Consider the following 18,715-nt stretch of genomic DNA (forward strand, 5'->3'; position numbering starts at 1 on the left):
ATCTTACCTGTCTGTATTTTTACCTAATTATTTACATTTCCATCATGTCATTCAGAAGGGAATACAAGGGCACATTGACTGATGCCAGAGCAGTATTTGGGGATGAATGGTGCTTTCTATGAGCAAATGACACTTCCTCAAGGCCACAGGACTGTAAATGGGTCCACTTGCCTTGAAGGTGCTGCAGGGACAAGGTGTGTGCATTGCAATGGTCATGCTCCCACCCACTGGTACTGAGCATGTACCATACTAAATAATGCTGACAAAAGGACTATGCTCCCCCTTCGCCATCCCTCTTTCCCCTCTTCTCCCTGGTAAATCTGTCCCTGAATGTCCCTTTACTGCAGCTTGTGCTGAAGTGCTTAATTACCAAACTTCTGCTCATTACAGACCTCCCCTGCACACCCCAGTGTCACTCTGCTCTCAGTACAGTCTGTGCTGGCACTGCCTTGCATGCTAACAACTTGATCTGCACCAGAGAGGAGAAGGAATTACTCTAAGAAGCCAAGGTGGCAGAGGGGACACTCGGGGTTTCCTGGCATTTCCAGAGCTTTTTGTCTGTAGCTAGCAGCAGAGGAGCTGGCTGTAAATATTCATGATCACTACAGCATGATCAAAGTCAAGCGAGTCACCACCTCCCCACAGGGAGCCAGGCAGAGAATTGGCAATGAACACTGCACTTTATTATTTGGATTGCTGAAGTTCTGCAGAGAGACTGGCAGGGTGCTGTGCCAGGCGGCGCTGTGCTGGGTGCTGCACGGAGTCTGCAGCTCGTGAATGAGGAAGATAAAGCGAGCAGAAACCAATATCTCACGTGTGGACAACTCACTGGTCTGAGCTCATCGAGGATTTTGCAGGTTATGCTCTTAAATGCAGAAAGTTTAAGGGCTTGGCTCAGATGCTTAAACATAGCTGTCTACTACCACTGGAGATGCACTGCAGCATTTGAGACATCCATGGGACCTGGCAAATTGGACATAGGACATGCAGAACACTCATTACGGAAAGGGAAATCATTAGGCACTAGCTTTTGCTGACTCAGGTTTATTATATTTATCCTAAATTCATAAACAGTTCTGCTTGTTTTAACATTGTATTTTTGTTGAATAAATTATTTGCGAAAAAGATCACCTTATACTCTCAGTTTTAGCCCAATATGTCTTGAATTGGAACATTGACCAGTGTCACAAGATGCCTCTCATCACCTGCTGCCAGCCACCTGCCTGCTACCGCTCTTCTCTCCACCATAAGCACTTGCAATCAATCTTCAACTGACCTTTGCTTCTTGGGTAACATATCCCCAGCTTCTCAGATTCACAAGCAAAGGTTGGGTGGGGCAACTCAGACTCTTTGGTTATTCACTACTGTACATGGATTTATTGCTTTGTAACAAAGAGCAATAAATTACTGTTCTGCAAAGTCCCTAGGGCTTGTCAGATTCTCCTACAATCACTGTCCCTAGATAAGGCTCAGAGTAAAAACAGGACAAATTTACTTCACCAGAAAAAAAGGTTCTGCTTCTGATTACAAATTAAAAACATGGTTATAAAAGAAAATTGTAAAATAAGAAACCATAATTCTCTGTCATAGTTAACAAGAGGTACACATCTTGGCTTCCCTGTCTTTGCTAGTGCTACCCATGCCAGCTGGAGAGTTTTGTGGACTCTTTACTCTCCCTTGCACAGAGATGGAGTCTGCAGAGGTGCTCAGAAATGAAAGCATCAGCCCCTTCTCTCCATGTTTGATAAACTGAAGATTCATGTGGGGTTTCCCCCTTTCCTTGGAGGTGCTCAGCCAGGTTGAAGGCCACCACTCCTGCAGTGTCAGGCATCAACAGTGACTAACCAAAAGGCCACTAAAAAACTGCATGAGGGAGGGCCTTTCAAAGTGTAGTGGGATGTACATGTCTCTCAGCTCTAAGCTCTAAATGAGATCACTCTTGAGGTCACCAGCAACACCCAGTAATGGGACAAAGCAAAGGGGTAATGGTAATCGTGTGGTGAACATCAACAGCAGAGTGCATGGGGATTAAAGACCTTGCCTGATAGCCCTGAATTTACAGGTCTTCCTTTTTTAACTGAGGGCGTGATACCATGCAGATCTGGCACTCTCTAAAGCCACTTCATGCCCCCTTGAGTTGGCGCCCCTTTGAGTGCCATTCAGATGTGGCCAGGCCTAACCTGACAGCCCCCTTCTGCCTCCTTTCTTCCTTGTACTTGTCTGTTCAGTCTTCCTACTTGTCTCCATGTCCTCAGTCTGACCTGTGCTCAGAGGAACACGCAGAGATTAGTGGTCTCTGAGTTCAACTAAAAAGACTCCTTTAGGAATTATTTAAATCTCTCTGAAGACAATCAAGTCCATTTAAATCCTAACTCATTTTCTTAAGTCTGTTTTTCCTCAAATAAGCCCTTGAAGGAGGTATTAATATATGAAAAGGGAACCATTTAGCTGAGTATTTTTCCTTCTATAACTGGCCACTTTCCCTAGCTGTTTTACCGCTCCCCTCCCCTTCTACCAAAGCTCAGATCATTCACAGTCCAAACGGAACTAAATATTTTTAACTCCTTCCATGCCCTCAATCTCTATCATGAATCCTCCTCTCTCTGGTAATAATAAATCACTGGCTGAAAAGGCTAGACCATTTCCTTGCCCTACTTCTGAATATAAAAAAAGATCCTGCATCTGAGAAGAGCTGCTCCCATCCCAGTCCTGACACTGACACCTCTTTGAGTCCTCTTTTCGTCCACACACATCACTGTTCAGAGCTTCAGAGAAACACTGATTTCTATTTTTGCATCTCAGTTAATTCAAACACACTTACTTACACACTTTCACAGTATGCCTACCGACATGGGCATGCACACATAACCTACTATAATGAAGGCACTTGGAATGCTTATCTCCCTCTGTCCAAAGATATATATACATTTCCTATACAGAGCTGTACTGCTTGCATCCTTCCAGAAACAGGCTGAAATCACTGTGGGACAGAGTTTAATCTTGGTCACAGTCTCCACATCTGGACTCCATGGAAGTCAACAGAGATGCATTTGTGTAAGAAAAAGGAGAATCATGCAGAGTAATGCATTTTTAATTAAGTGAAAAATTACGATGCTCTGACAGTATTTCGAATGCTGTAGTAGATATCCTGTGAGATTGGATTAAGATACACATAAGCAGCCATAAAATGTTAAGCAGACGTACAATGTTGTGGCTCTTTCAAGTGGATTAGTGCTTCACAGGGGTAAAGATCAAGTAATGAGATTCACCAGATGGAGTGTCTTGATGGGACACAGTTGCATCTTTGTTTTATTTTCTCTGACCTACGGTTAGGAGTAAAACAGTGCAGCTCCCCAGCATTTAATAATCATCAAAACCAAATAAATGCTGAGTTCCATTTTTTTTGTCTTTTAAGCCATTCATATTCCCATCCTCAGGATTTGTTCTACAACCTACAATCCACCTCTTACTCAAAATGATCACAACACACATTCTCATGGAGTCAAATGACTCCAGGACTGAGTGGTTTAAGGGAAGAAAAGTGAACTTTTGTAACACAATAAAATCATAAAAATCATAAAATCATGCTGGTGTGACTTTTGTTGGTTTCCCTTTGCAGAGCTCCATGCTTGATCATATTTAGCATCAGTCCTAGCTTATACAATTTTGCTCTTTTCTTTTCCTGAAATTTTGCTGAGAACTGTAACTGGTGCAGGCTACTACAGTTTATCCTGAGTCTGCCAACACCTATGAACACAGTTGGCTCTGCATACATGCTCATGGCAATGACCTGCTGTTTTCCAGCCAGAATATAGACATTCATAAAATGAAATGTGCACAGGGATGTCTTCTCCATAGCAATAGGAAAGTGATTGAGAGGAGCTGTATTCGGGCATATGCTGTCCTTTCCACATCATCCAGCCACAAGGCAGCAAGAGGATGGACTTACAGATGAGGCTGAAGCAGGAGCTGGATTCCTTCACAGAAGGAACCAAAGGAAACTCTAAGTGAACTATCAAGTGGAAAGACAGCTGGGGTGCCTGCATGAGAGGTGGGGGCAGGGATCAGAGTGTGGTACAGGCAAATTGTAGCAGATTGTATAGGAACTGGTGGTTATTTCAATATCAATTCAACCAGAACAACTCAGACCACACCTAGCACAGCACCAAACATTATCAGTACTACTTTTACTTTCTGATTAACAAGCTAAATTTAAACACACGTCCATCTACTCTTCACCTTTGGAAGCTATTTGATTGCTACCTCCATTCTGCAAAAAGCTTTCTTAATGTCCTGGTTCTGAGTTCTTCCAAAGACTGGGTTAATTTTTGTACCACGGCACTAGCTCAGTTTCTACAGAAGATGACTTTTAGGTGTTGCATGTTACATGCTGAAAAACATGGAACACTTTTACCCTTACTGCAGTGATACCTTCAGAAATTATCTTACTTAGAATCAGGCTCTTTCTTTATCTCTTGCTGTGTTACAAAGACCACAGACACTAGCAGAAAATTCTTGGAGCTTTTTTTCCACTTTCTATACAACATTCATTACATTGAGGATGGCTGTAAGGATCAACTGCTGTAGCTGCCTCCCCTTGCTGTTAATCAGTACCTATTCAGGCAAGGATTATGCTTCAGACAATCCCATTTCTGGGCTGTGAGATGTCAACAGACTGAGTCGGGTCAATCATGAGCCTGATCAAATTATTGTTTACTTCCTCCCATTGGCTGCATTGCTGCAGTGGCCACAGCGCAAGCCAGGGAACCCCAACACGGGGGATGGTGCCGTTAGCACGTAGCGCTGAGCTTGCAGTCACACACCCAGAGGACATGGACTGGCTTTGCTGCAAGGAATGGAAATGTCTGCTAACTTCAGGGGCCCTAGGAGAGCAGATCCAAGAACTTTGTGACACATCTCTTTGCATTAAATGTTGTGGGCAATGCCCTGTTTGTCTGCTCTTACAGGTGCTCAGCCTTAAGGTCTAATCCTGTGCATCATGGGAAGGTGGTGCGATGATGAATGTATTACATACAAACAAATCACGGCTACAGAAACAGCTTGTTTTCCATGACTAGCTCCAGCCTGGGAAAGGCACCTGAAGAGAATGCCTTGCTGGGTTTGAGAGGTCACATCCTAGCATAAGTCCAGCGCAGGAAACTTTTGGACTTGGTCAATGAATATTTTATTATTCATTAAGCACTGTGAAACTCATATCACAGGATATTTTGGAGATGTCAGGTTGTGTCACTGGATCCACATATCCGGAGGTGTGATGGGGAAAAAGAGATCAACATTACTTTCATCAGAAGAGCAGAATGAGAGAGATGAGGTAGAATCTGCCACAAGACAAAGGCTGGAGATGGGGAAAAGGGAACAGTGAGTCTATGCAATTTGCAATCAGTATTGCTGGGAGCAGCCTTTTGCCAGGAGAGACAGCTCAGCAGGGAGGCTTAGCGCTTCGCATTATGATGTATTTATTTATTTATTTACAGTTCAAGTGCCAAAATGAATTTCAAAACTGATAATGAAGTTTGAAATCCCATACTGGGATACGAAGAATTGCTGAGGCAAGAACACTTTCCTTTCCATGACAACACATGCAGTGCTCATGCATGCACAAACATACTGCCAAGACCAAGCTGTCATCGATGTTGCTCAAAGAACAGAACTATTTGTCTGGCTTCCGCTCTCAGAAATAAGATGTCAAAATCCTAGCTATAATCACAGTATCTCTGATACAGCAAACCAAGACGAATCCCTAACGTAAACCTGCTGACAGAAGGCAATCTACATGGCAGCTTCATTTCTTCTTCTGTAAAGATGCGCTATAAAGACATTGCAATGTTGCTGACTCCTTCCTTCCCTTGTTCGTGTGAGCATGGAGAGGGTACTGCATGTACCCCTCCACTTCATCGCAGTCATACGCTCCATGTAGGCACTGCCACCCTAAGATGGGCACACTCACACACCTGGGCACTGAACTGTCTGCTTTAAGTTCTGACTGATTGCCACCGCATAGATATCTAGAAGACATGTTTTACAGCTTCAAAACGGGGCTTCTCTTAGTAACACATGGGTAAACAGTTTCAAGAAATATTAAGTTCACCAATGAAATATTCTTCTGCAAGAACAAAAACTACTCGACCCCAGTTTAGTTAAGGTCATAAAGGGAAGGCAATTTGCACTGCAAGATGTTTTTAAAAGAAACCATTAGGTTTTCATTCAGAAAACATTTCCATTTTATAACCAACCCGAGATTCTTTCATGAAAAGGATTAAATAACCTTAAAACAATCAACCCAAATTTCTGATTTTTTTGGTTGAGCTGAACTGAACAAATCATTATTTATACCACCCCTCTACCTATTTCTTACAAACATTCTTCTAAAATCGAGATGGATGTGGTATCTGTAAAAGGACAGCTGCCTTGCAGCACTGGGTGCACAATCTTGAGCTAGCCATTCTCATTGAATCCTGACTGCTCACTGCCTGAAAGCAGTTAGAGACTGAATCACAGAGTCAAAGAATGACGTAAGTTGGAAGAGGCCTCTGGGGGTCATCTGGTCCAAATCCTCACTCAAAGGAGGGCCCAATTACATCAGGTTGCAATTTTCTAGCAGCCTCCTCAGACTTACTATCACGTGTGGGTGGGTATGCACAGAAGGTGGGAATGGGGGACCCTTTGCTATTCCAGCCATTCTTTAACATGTCAGGGGGGAAGCTGGACCTCTCCTGTTAACTTGAGCTGCATCTAACCTTGCTCCTTTCGCTTGCTGACTCTGGACTGCAAACCAGCCAGAAAACCCAGTCCTGATACAGAACAAAATACCTAGAGGCACTGCTGAGACACTGAGCTCAGTACACATCAGAAGCCCTTGCATCTAAATACAATCAATAAAGCACATCATTTATAAGCCTTTTTATCAATCCCAAATGCTTTGATTGACAGTAACATGGGACAAAATAGTTCTGAGGCCATCTCTTAACAAACTGAGGTAATACACAACTAGTGCAGTCATAACAGGATAAAGCAAGGTTCTCCAAACTTTTTCCAATTAGGAAATTTGATTAAATTTTGCATTTGATTAAATTTGCCAGACACCTTTAACTTCTGGAGTGCTGCACACTCCCTACCCTCTCCTTCACACACATTACCAGAAGAGTAAGAGAGCTCTGCAGCTTTCCTGCCATCCAGAACTGAAGTGTTAGCTCAGGAGGGGACTTCTACATAACCCCTTTGGACTTCAAGAATCTGGGAATGCCACCTGAGAACCTACAGACATTGGTGATCAATCATCATGGGAATGGCACTTCAAATCCTGTCCAGAGTGGTAATGAACATGAAATCTCCCATTTGATAGCTTTGTGGCAGAGTAGGTGTGGGAATAATGGCGGTCTTCGCCCAACTCCATGCTAACAGAGCAGCTGACACTAGTTATCTTAATGTATCTGCTCTGTGTCATCCCCAAGGCAGCACTGGCTAAGCCAGCCCTGGAGCCACAAGAATTAATATAGCTTTGGTACAGTGCTGCACTTGGGTTAATTAGCTGTGCTTAAAGGAGGGGTGGAGGGGGGCTAATCAGCAAGGGCATGTTGCCAGACTAATGTGATTATACTGTATCCAGGACCCCAGCTAGGATCTCCGCAACAAATTCCCAGCACACACTCATTTGGAGGCAGTTCAGAACACCAAACTGCACAGTAAAATGGCCTAAAAACACAGGAGTTGCCATGAAGGGTCAGGCTGAGGGCTCCTCTCACCTGGTGGTGTGTCTCTGACAGTTTCAGGTGCTTTGAGGAAGAGGAGAAAGAATAAAAGAGGCACAGAGCAATCCAGATCCTGGCCATATGCTCCTAACTTTTCTGACAAAAGCAGATTAGGGATACCCACTGCCAGGGGTTGTATCTGCATCTTAGCATTCAATACCACTTGAAAGATTTTCCTTATGTGAATTTGTCTAAATATTCTGAGGATAATCAAACTTTGGGCCTCCACAGCACCCCTGTAGCAGTGAGTTCAACAATTTAATTACATACCATTAAAAAAATCACTCCTTAAACCTGTTGCCTAATAAGACTCTATACTGCTGGTCTCCAAGAAAGGGCAAGGACTGACTAAGCCCAGAAGACAAATTCTCAGCTCTCATTGTAGTAGGCAGGCAAAATGGCAGTGTCTCACTTCCTCTCTAACGAATATTGGTCTAACATCTGCTTTGTCTCCAACAGAGATGGCACATTCCAGTTGTTATGCTTCAGCCTGTACAGTTACTAAATTTTTCCCAATTACTCTTTGTTGAATTCAGGCTGATGACAGACGGGCTGAAACGTTGATAGTTGGACAGTAAAGTGCTTTTTTGCTTGGGTAGCCAGACCATGGGATAAAACTGTGGCAAGAAGGACTGTGCTGATGGTTAAGCAGGGCTGTTTCAGGAACTGAGAGGTGATGTCATTAGTGCTTCTGTAGGATTTATAAGGTGATTGTCTCTTTAGTGTTACCTGCTTGCCCACTTGCAACTGTGCTGCAGCAGGTGCTTCTTCAGAATAATGACAAGTGAATATGCAAGTATCTACCCAGTTTCAATACATATTTTAAGAACAAGAGGCATTGGATAGTTCAGGGTTCATTGGATAGTTCAGATAGTGATGGTTCAGGGGGCAGGAGGAGCAGGGGATTGAATGTGGAGAGCAGAGAGCTTGAGGGAATGCCTGTGTAGCAGACAGATCTTGAGGAGAGATGAGGCTCTGGAAGGAGAGATTACAGCTTTGCTGGGCTCTGCAATGCTGACAGCAGCAATTCCTACCTCTCATCAGTCATTCTTCCATACGTACCTGAGAAGATAACACAGCAGAGCTGAGCCCCTCTGCACGATGCCCATCACTGCTTGCATCCTGCTGGGATGGGAGAGTGAAGCCCAGAGTCTCTCTCTGTTCCAAGGAGCGTGGCTGCAGTAAGCAGCATAATCACTGCTCCCAAACGCCTCAAGGTTAACAGAGTCTGCTGGGGAGGATGAGAGTGTGTGTGTGTGGTGACTTGACATAAATATTAATCCAGCTGAGCTTTAGGATTAGAGAAAGAAATTAACAGAGGGACCTGCAAAAAGCATGAAAATAACTTGCATACCAGTCTAGTTTATTCATCTCCTGGGCAGGAGATTCTTCCTCTCTTGTGAGCCACAGCTACTGCAGGTTGTGGGGTAATTTCACAGTCAATGATGAACTTACATGTTAAGGCTTGAGCTGATCCGTGTATAGCTGAAAAGGGCCTTGCACCTCTGCTCTTGCTTATGGACCTCCTCCACCAGCACCCTGCACCAGCTCTGGCACTCACTGGACTCTACAGTAAGCTAATTCAACCCACTAATCTGGCAGAAAACTAACCTGGAAGAAAGAAATCAGCTCAGTAAAGGTCTGAGAAGTATGAAAGGTGGTGCACAAGAGTGAAACGGCGCGGCTGAGAATAGTGGCAGGGAGCACTGGGTGAGAATGGGTATGTGAGGCTTCCCCTCTTTGGTCAAAGCTGTCAGATTGATTCATCTGTAATATGTAACTGAACAACATGACTTTGGGAAATTTTTCTGTCAGAATCCTTCAGGATGGACTTGTAGTAATATTCTCTCACAGGTAGGAAATAGACACCAATCTTGGGTGCAAAGATATTTTGGAGCTAGACACCAGACTGAGGTTAAGAGATAAGAGTGATCTCCTGGTCCTGCCACTGACTCTCTCTGTGACCATGGGCAAGTAATTTAGGGCATAACACACTCTGCAATGCAAGATGGGACAGGCAGGTCCCTTCTAACTTTGCCTCTGGAACTGGAAATAAAACAGTCACTTCAGAGTGCCAGATCTAAAGAGATATTCTGATTCAGAGGTTTTTAAGGGAGGCACAGAGACAGACTTAGATGATGGCTGTGCCACTTCCAGTGCCTGAGCTGGTGTGAGTGCTCTGGGACTCTCCACTTGTACTCAGAAACCTCAGCACTACACTGCCTTGGAGGGTGCAACTTCCCTCTCCAAATTCTCCATGCTTCCTACCACCCCACTGATCCTATACAGCTTCCCTGCCTTGCAGAAACCAGCATAGCATGAAGTCAGATGCTACAGGAGGAGATTTAGACAGGACAGGGATTGAATGTCCAAATGTTCAATGAATCCAACTCAGAGTGAGACAAGCCTGCTACTGAAGCCAACAGACAGCACATCTTGGCTTTTAATCCTCTTCTCAAAAGCCCGTGTTTGTACGAGGGAAGAACAAGCTGGTTTGGCAGAGATCTAGACAATCTGAAACTTCACCACAAACTCACTCCTGAACCTTGTCCTGAAGGTTACACAAAGCAAAGTCTGTTAGCACAGTTACTACCTATAACCTGCTGTCCTGCTACTATGTTATTTCTGCTATTCCTCTCCCTCCCCACTGTCCCCCCTTTCTTTGGCCGCTCCCAGAACAGCTGCTGAAGTCGCTGTAGCCTGAGTGAGAGGCAGAGCCCTGTTTGCAGCCCCAAGGTGTACTCAGCAGAGGTCTCCCAACTGCTGTCTGCTTCTACCAATCGACCTCCAAACTTGTTGAGATCCTTTGCTTATAATATGCTTCAACAGACTCATTGTCCCATGAGGACTGTACTAAATTGAGTTGCAGGGCTGCAAATCACGAAGCAGCCTCATTTTAATCATGGCTATTCAAGTGCTAAGGAATGCAGAAAGTAAATACATATTTTTTTTAGGCCATCATTTGTCCCATTTGCAAGAGGAAAATGAACATACTCAATCCCCTGAGGCTTTAATCCTAGGAGAATACGTTGGGAAATGAACCTGCTATAACCACTACACATGGAATACACCCTTTGTTAAATCCTCTACCCACTGCTTTTGTCACAAAGCATTTCTCCTGGATCTATTAACCCTCTCACTCACATCTCCACATTCTAATATGGCTTTAACATTTCACACTTCTGTCACCCCCACCACAGTCCCTGCTGGCTTACTGGTGACTGATTGCCCTGAGCACTGCCTGGAATCCAACTTCCAGGGTCAAGTTCTGCCCTTGTCTTCAGACCTGGCTTGAGAAAAAAATCATAGTGCCCAGTCCTGCAGGTGTAAACTTGGCTGCAGCTAGGCTGACCAGGTGGTTAGATTTGCAAATCAGTCCTTGACTTCTATGCTACTTCAAACACATTTGAATAAATACTCTGCATACACAGATTTGATCAGCTTGCATTCCTAGTGCTGCAGTGTCCTTCTCTTTAGCATGCCTTGCTCTCAATTAGAATTAGTCCAGCCAATCTGTAACACAGTGGTAAAACTCTCTACAAAGCCCAGTGCTCTAGTTGCATCCCAGTCCTCCACACTTCTTCTCCTGGGCTTTTTCCCTCTTTTAGCTGTAGCTGTGGTTTAAGATCTTCCCTAGCCTCAAAGCATGATTCAGCCTCTGGTCTTCTTTGCTTTCACTCTCTGCCCTACTCTCTTTCTGTGGCCCAGCATTCTAATCCCTGTGTCTCAAACCTGTTCCTAGGCCATCTAACAAATCCTTTCTCCCATCTCCTCCCTGAACTTAAAATTCTCCTAGCCTGTGCATGCTAGCCATAGTTTACCCACATGAGTAACAGCTACCCTTTCACTTAATCTAACTGCACCTGGCAGGGTCAGAATAGGGCTAGCAACTAATTCTTCCTTTTCTTAACCTTCAGATCGAATGTATCCATAAGACCATAACGCCTCCTTGCCTATGGCATCCTCAGCCCAACTAATTGAGGTCAGTTGCTTCTGTTGATGCCTGAAAGTAGCCTGCTATCTTTGCAATGAAGTCCCTTCCTCACCTCTGAGCCACCCAGGCCCTTGCTCTTAGTTGTACACAGTCACTCTTCAATTAGCTCTCCTGTTTTGTGGAGGTGCAGGCCTACTGGTTCAACCAGAAGTTGAAGGCTGAAGTTTTGCCTGTCTTTGTCCTAGAGGGAAAAGTATCATTGCACCAGCAACACCTTTGCTTTAGATAACAAAATGCCATTGTACAGATAGCAATATACTGAAGGCATGGAAAGAGGGAAGGAATTGATGCAATTCCACGAGCCACCCCTCATCAGCTGAATCACAGTGACTGACCCTGTTTGTCTCTTACCATCTTACAAACTCACAGGATCACCTTAAACCCACCACCACCAGTTACTGCCGCTGCAGTGGTAACCTGATCAGTTGTGACATTTCTGTCTGTGCCCTACATTATGCAATTCAACAACTGTGCAATTAATTCGATAGCTACCTGGGGAACCTGTTTGGTGCTCCTGAGCTTTGATCTGTGCTTTGGGGTTTGTTACGTAGTTTCACTCATAAGCACTGAAGTGAATAATCTGGATATTTTTAAAGAAAGTACTTGCTAAACAAAAGCTGTGCATTCTGGAACATTCACTTGGGATTTGAAACAAGATCTCGGAAAGGAAAAAGTGACTTACAATTTTAGATACCAGTGACATCGATAATGTTGATCTAAAAAGACAGTCAGAGACAACAAGAATCACCCACTCGCCCTACTACTATTCATCTGATCTTGCATCTATTTCCTCCTGAGGGTCTGTTTGAGTCAACGGATGGGTATGAATTACCAATAAACTGCCGTAGTGACAAAGACGCCGCACCTTTGGCCTCTCACATGGATCACTGACAGTCCTGGCTTCTTCCAGACAGTGCGTAAACCACCCCTGGGTCACATAAGGGTTGCAAAGCCCAGTCCTTACCTTCTCCTGGTACTGACGCCGTGAGGAGTCCAGAGACTGGATTAGGGCTGTGGCATGGCCGATGAACATGGCATAGCAGGTGGCACCGACAATCATGCTCAGCATAGTGAGCCACACATCTGACATGCCCACGGGTGCCTGCTGCCCATACCCAATGCAGAGCATGTGACTCATTGCCTTGAACAGCGCATAGGAATACTGCTTCCCCCAGGAGTCATTCTAAAGAGACAGATAGACAGACAAAGCTTTAGCAGTGGCACAAGACATTCTCTGAGATGAACACATTTCAGAAAAGGATACCTAACATTAGACCCAAAAGTCCATGTTTAAAGCACCTCTATATGTTAAACAAGCAATTTAATTCTTTGATGGCTGGAAGTGCTGGGCACACTTGATTGGAGAAAAAAAAAAAAAAAAAAGCCCACATTTAGTCATCTCACATCATTAACTGACTTTGGCCAGGGTTTTTACAGATGCCATGTATTCTTTCCAGCAATACTTTCCAGAAAGGAAGCCAGACAGTCCGACACACTGGTAACCTGGGATAAACTGAGATGATGCATTGGGATATTTTCAAAATGACCCACATGTGGGAGAAGGAACTGAAGCAAATGATTACTCTACTGGCAAATGGACTTTAACAGATATCTGGTAAAAGAGAGCTTGAGCAAAGTTGCCAGCAGCAAGATCTTAGAGTGGGGAAAATCACTCCCCAGCAATTTAGGAAATGGTCAGGATCTCTGGTCATTATCTGAAGAGATGGGAAGGCCAGAAAATTAGGATGATAATGTCCAGACAGCAAGTTCTTCTCAGTGTAAAACAGGACTTTTTTCAAGGAGCTGAGAAAACTACAAATGGTCTCATTTGAGATATGCAATAAACCACTGTGAGAAGCCAGCTGAAGTCAATGGCTTTTTTTGGACACCCTGTGCTCTCCCACTCCAACTAACAGAAGACGCACCTCAGCAATTACATCATGGGATAGGGAGGAAAAACAGCATAAGTTTCATGATTATTCTGATTAGCCTGAGTTCATGGAACATCTCGAGGTACATTTACTGTCCTGTGGGTATTATATGCTAGCAAGTCCTTGCCACAAAACCTTGTAAAGTAAATGCACTGTCATCACACACTGCTATTACAAGGTATGTGAAAAAATACCTCTGCTACAGTGACATTCATTGCAGTACATAACCTGTACATTCATCAGTCTTCTTTCTGTTCCTAGGAAGGTGTTAACATTATGGATATAGCTTTGCAGATACATATACCATGGCAACTCAGAAGGTCATTGTACAGAAGGCCTGGTTTGTGGCTTGTCAAATAGACAAGCAATACTTTTGTGAACTCCATTCAGAGAGATGCAGCAGCCTCAGTGCCAGTGACCAGTAATGCTGGGAGCTCTGGAGTTTACTGGACACCTCCTTGAAGGGATCTAATCACAATCAGGTGGATGGCTGATGACCTTTCTGCAAACAGCTCTCTGAGTGTCACTAATGTTGATGGAAATTTTTCAGTAAGCTTACAAGTAGTAAACAGAAGCAAAGCGTACTGTTGCTGTTTGTGAGCAAAGAGCTGGAACCTCTGGAGAGTGTTAATGCTTGGTTAGGAGATAAGCACATGGGCAAAGACAGGGGATAGCATTACCCTGGCCATATTCAGTTACATTATGCAAGACAGGCCTGGTTCACACTGCAACAAGAAGGGCAAAGCGACAGAAGTGACAGCAAAGCAGACACAGAAGAAGCAGCACATTCACAGCCCCAGAAGAGACTGCTCCCTGCTGGCGCCAGCCTGTCTGGGCTCACTTCCCTAACAAAGCAGGAACCTGTTCACCTCCTGCACTGGAAAAAACTAACCTTGAGCCAACAGAGAGAGACAAGACACAACGTGGCCATTGGTGTCTCTATTCCTGGCTATGCAGTTGGTTTGCCAGCATGTGAGGAGCCGCAGCTCAAAGGGGAGCCAGCTACGGATGAAGGCAATGAGCGTTTGCACTCTGCTGCCTGTACAGGGCAGCAGGAAGGATTGGACCATGGGGGCTGCCTGAGGTGTAAGCACCCAAGGAGTGAATCTGCTTGCTCCTTTGCCCCACCCATGCCTAATGCTGTGGCTCCTGGAGTCCTGACCAAAGAAGTGTGAGGGGCCCATTTTTCCGCCACCCAGGTTTTGTGTCATTTTGCAGACCCACTTCTGATCATCAGACATCAAGCATCTCACACACCTTACACAGGCATCCCTGCATCTTCACTGTTACCATTTCCAGGAGCCACAGTCCCTTTCCCTCAGCCCTGTAGTACTAGCAGTCATAAAGCTGTGGCCCCTGCACTTACAGAATGGCAAACGCTGTAAAGTCTACGGCTTTAGCCCATCTATTGTCCATGCTTCAGCAGGGAAATCGTCATCCTGAGACAACAGGCAAGAGCAGTCACACTTGACTAACCTTTTCTTAAAATGGTGCACGACCTGTAAAGGTGGGCAGCACATTCATAGCTTTACTGGGGCAGAGGTGGTAGTGCAGGTGTCCTGTCCCATCCCTTCCTTGTTAAATTAATTCCTTTCCCATGCAGGCATTTCTCATTGGACATTGCAGAAATGCTGCTGCCTTCTGAGTTCAGTGTGGCAGTAGTTTAACAGGGCAGCACATCTCCACAACAGAATTGAGAGCAGGGAGAAAATAAATGCCAAGCTGAAATTCCAAAGGGAATTTTGGTAAACAGAATAAGAATAGCTGAGCTGGAATTTGATAGATCAGGAAACTGGCTGCCAGGGTCTTTCATGGCCACGAATGATCAGAGCCTAAGAGAAACATCTGGGTATCAGGCAGGTTCAAGTTTTAAAAGCCATTCTTCCAGCAACTTGCTGCTCAGGAGTGCTGTTTACGAGGAAGCTTGCCAGTGTTTTGTAGGAATTAGTCATCCAAAACTACAACATCCAACATCACTGAGCCCCCATAGCCTGCAGAAACACTTCTGGCTCCCTGGGAGCTCTACACTTACAAGTCACAACCCCAATTCCCATCAGCAGCACAGCTGCCTGTGAGGACAGCCTGCTTCGTGCCAGACTGAGGAGATCACTGAGTAATGACAGACTGAGGGGTGAGAGCTGGAGGAAAACACAGAGTGTTTAAAAAAAAATCCTGAGCAATGTGGTCTGCTGGGAGAAGAGATCAAGGACTGCTGAAAGAGAGACACTTCCATGAAGGGGAAAGCTTTCAGAGCAATTACACAACCTCTGAGCTCTTTGAGCATCTGTAAAGAGCATGGCATCCTCATGGCACAGTCTATGGGATGACTCTTTGCTTATAGGTCTCAGTATATCTTTAGTTTTTAGGCCTGCTCTACACTCTGTTGTTTTCCACAGAATAAGCAGGCAGGTCAAGAATGCAGTACTTTACTTTAAGCCAGACTAGTAGTAGTGGTTCCAGATGTACTGTGGACACAAGTTTACTAGCATCACAGTGCCTTATACTGATAGAGCTTGTTTCTGTAAGAGCCATACCCCTATACTCAATATGCCACTATGCCAGTCCCCACGGTGGGAGGGTTGTACTACTTCAAATATACTGGAGTGGCTAAAATGGCCCATTAGGGTAGGTAAATGAGGCCTTAAACTGCAGAAAGAAAATGACTCCTCGTTAACCAAATCTCAAAGCAAGCTAAAATGGAGCTACAGATCTGTGCTTGAACATAGTCAAGAGGGATGTTATCTCAGACACATGCCAGGCACTAAGAGCATTTGCAAAAGGGAGTTAAAATTACTTTGAAGTGGTTTCTCAGACTAGCTTGTTTTTAACATCCACACTAGCAATACTATAAGGGTTTCTCTGGGATTAGTGTCTGGACTGCAATGCCTCTGCTCAGATCCACCCTTGAATACTTGGAGACACATTCCTGGAACTCTTCAAAGGCAGTGTTGCGTTCTGCAGTACCTTACGGAAGGACCTAAAGAAACAGTATGGTGTCTTGTAGGGTAGGGTATGTCCCTATGGGCACAGTGTTATGCCTGACTTATACCACTAACATTTCACAGTATTAAGGAGCTGTCTGTAGTGAAAGGGCATATTTCAATCGTGTGAACTCCCACATTTGTCTCAGCAGTGATCTTATCTAGCCACAGAGTTGTTACTTGGGGTTTTCTACTGCACGCCACTTAAGTCAAGCTGCGAAATAAGGCCTCTGAACATCACTGCCCTCCCCTGGACAACACTGTAACTGCTGGGCTGGGAAAACAAACCTTCAGATCCAGTTTCAAGCAAGGGAATAGTGGGACGAGAAATGGAGATGATAGGTCAAACTTCACGTCAGACAGAACCTGCCTGTTCTGGCCTTATTTCCAAGGAGAGCTTTGCATGGCCTTTACCTAACAGAAGAGATTTTCTCAGGACTCTGAGTGCACCAGTCTTAATTGCCCCAGTCAGCCTTGCCTGAGACCCCCACCAATGCGCCCGTAGCTCCTGGAGCTCCATTTCAGCGCAGGCCTGGACACCTAGACCTTGCCTGAGCTAGCTGTACCTGTGCCCAGCCCTGCGCCCTGCACACATGCTTTAGCCTTGTTTCCAGCCTTGCCTCTGACCCCATCTCTTGCTGCTCCTAACCAGACTCCCTGGGTAAGACCCTGGACATGACTGTCATCCTGCCTTCACTGGAATGGTCAATGCACCCTGTTATCACCACCTCTGCTCTGACCACCCCGTTTCGGACTGGTAGGATCGTGCCCTAGTTGGTGACTGTGCAGCAGTCACCCTTGGCACCTGGCTCATATCCCATCATGGAGCAGCCCTACTCTTGCTGCTCCCTGACAGATTTTATAAAACGTGATAATCCACTGCACAGCTTCATATGCCTGCTGAGCGAGGGTAGGAGGGATCTGCTAGACCAGAGGCTTGAGGGGAGTTAGGAATCACACAGGACATCTATGCAGGATTGCTCTGTCTTCCATAACACATGCTGCATCCATTTCTCCTCCTCCTTTCTATCAGCAACACTACAAGAATGTGTTGCTGGGTGGGGAGGGGGTTTTAAGCTCAAAAGGAAAGCTACTCTCCTTTTGGTAGAAGGGAAGACGATTAGTATTTCCGATGCAAGGTCGCTGCATTTGACACGGGGATATTTGCCTTTCCTGCAGGGTTTATCAGTTCAGCACGATACCCAAGGGAGCAAGCCACGTGTTTCCAGCAGCTTTCAGGTCTCAGCAGAGCTCAGATTTCTCTGATGAGGAGCTGCCAGGCAAGGGTCTTGGGGAGATGCTGCTACCCGCACACATGCCGCTCTGCAGCTGACTCACAAGCATTTCTCTTTTTAATAAAGTGCCCTGTAGGGAAGCTAATGCTGAAGCCCCTGAGATTGGGGTTGAGCAATTAATACTGAAAATATCCCTCCCTGCCATTTCAGAGCCAGTTCAGAAAGAAGTCATACAGAGACTCACTCCTTCTACAATTGCTAAAGATGAAACATGGTGCATGTAGAAAACACCAAGGTGAATTGGACCCACGGATTTATCGAGCCCCTGATATGGTTTTGGCAACACCAGACCCTTCACAGGTCCCCTGGAAGAGGATCAAACATTCGGGAAGCAGATGGGAGGTGATTCTGCGTTGGAATCAGAGCTGGGTTTATGGACTGCCAAGTGGCTATGTGGGATACTCTGGAGTGGTGGAAGAGCAGCACCAGCATACCCAAGGAGAAAGCCTCCAAAGCATTTGGCACTTCACTTTCAGCTCCCCTTGGCTGCAGCAGCTTCAGAAGATTCCTTTTCTTCCTACAGTGGTTCCATCCCAGCTTTTTGGCTCCTGTGTGTAATCAGGGCAGCCGTGCACCAAGTATATTTATCTCCTCAAAGCTGTGACCAGGTCAGTACAGAATGTCCCAAAATCCAACCTACTGACTCTCTGTCACAGGCAGATGCCATCCTGGCCTCCCGCCTCCCAACCCTGACCATCACAGCTCTCAAACAGAGCCATTCTGGAAACCATCATCAAGATCTTGG

The 18,715-nt window shown here is 45.2% G+C and overlaps 1 protein-coding gene across 1 annotated transcript in view; it reads right to left on the bottom strand.

Moving 5' to 3' along the window:
• The window catches only part of HCN4 (hyperpolarization activated cyclic nucleotide gated potassium channel 4), a gene marked incomplete at both ends in the record, with an annotated part of 107,078 nt that overhangs the window by 20,480 nt on the left and 67,883 nt on the right, over positions 1-18,715 (bottom strand). The window contains one exon of the mRNA XM_082321356.1: positions 12,728-12,946. Coding sequence (XP_082177482.1) covers positions 12,728-12,946 — 219 coding nt within the window. The remainder of the gene's footprint in view (positions 1-12,727; positions 12,947-18,715) is intronic.

Source organism: Platalea leucorodia (assembly GCF_965183815.1).
Source record: "Platalea leucorodia genome assembly, chromosome: 9".
Lineage (NCBI taxonomy): Eukaryota > Metazoa > Chordata > Aves > Pelecaniformes > Threskiornithidae > Platalea > Platalea leucorodia.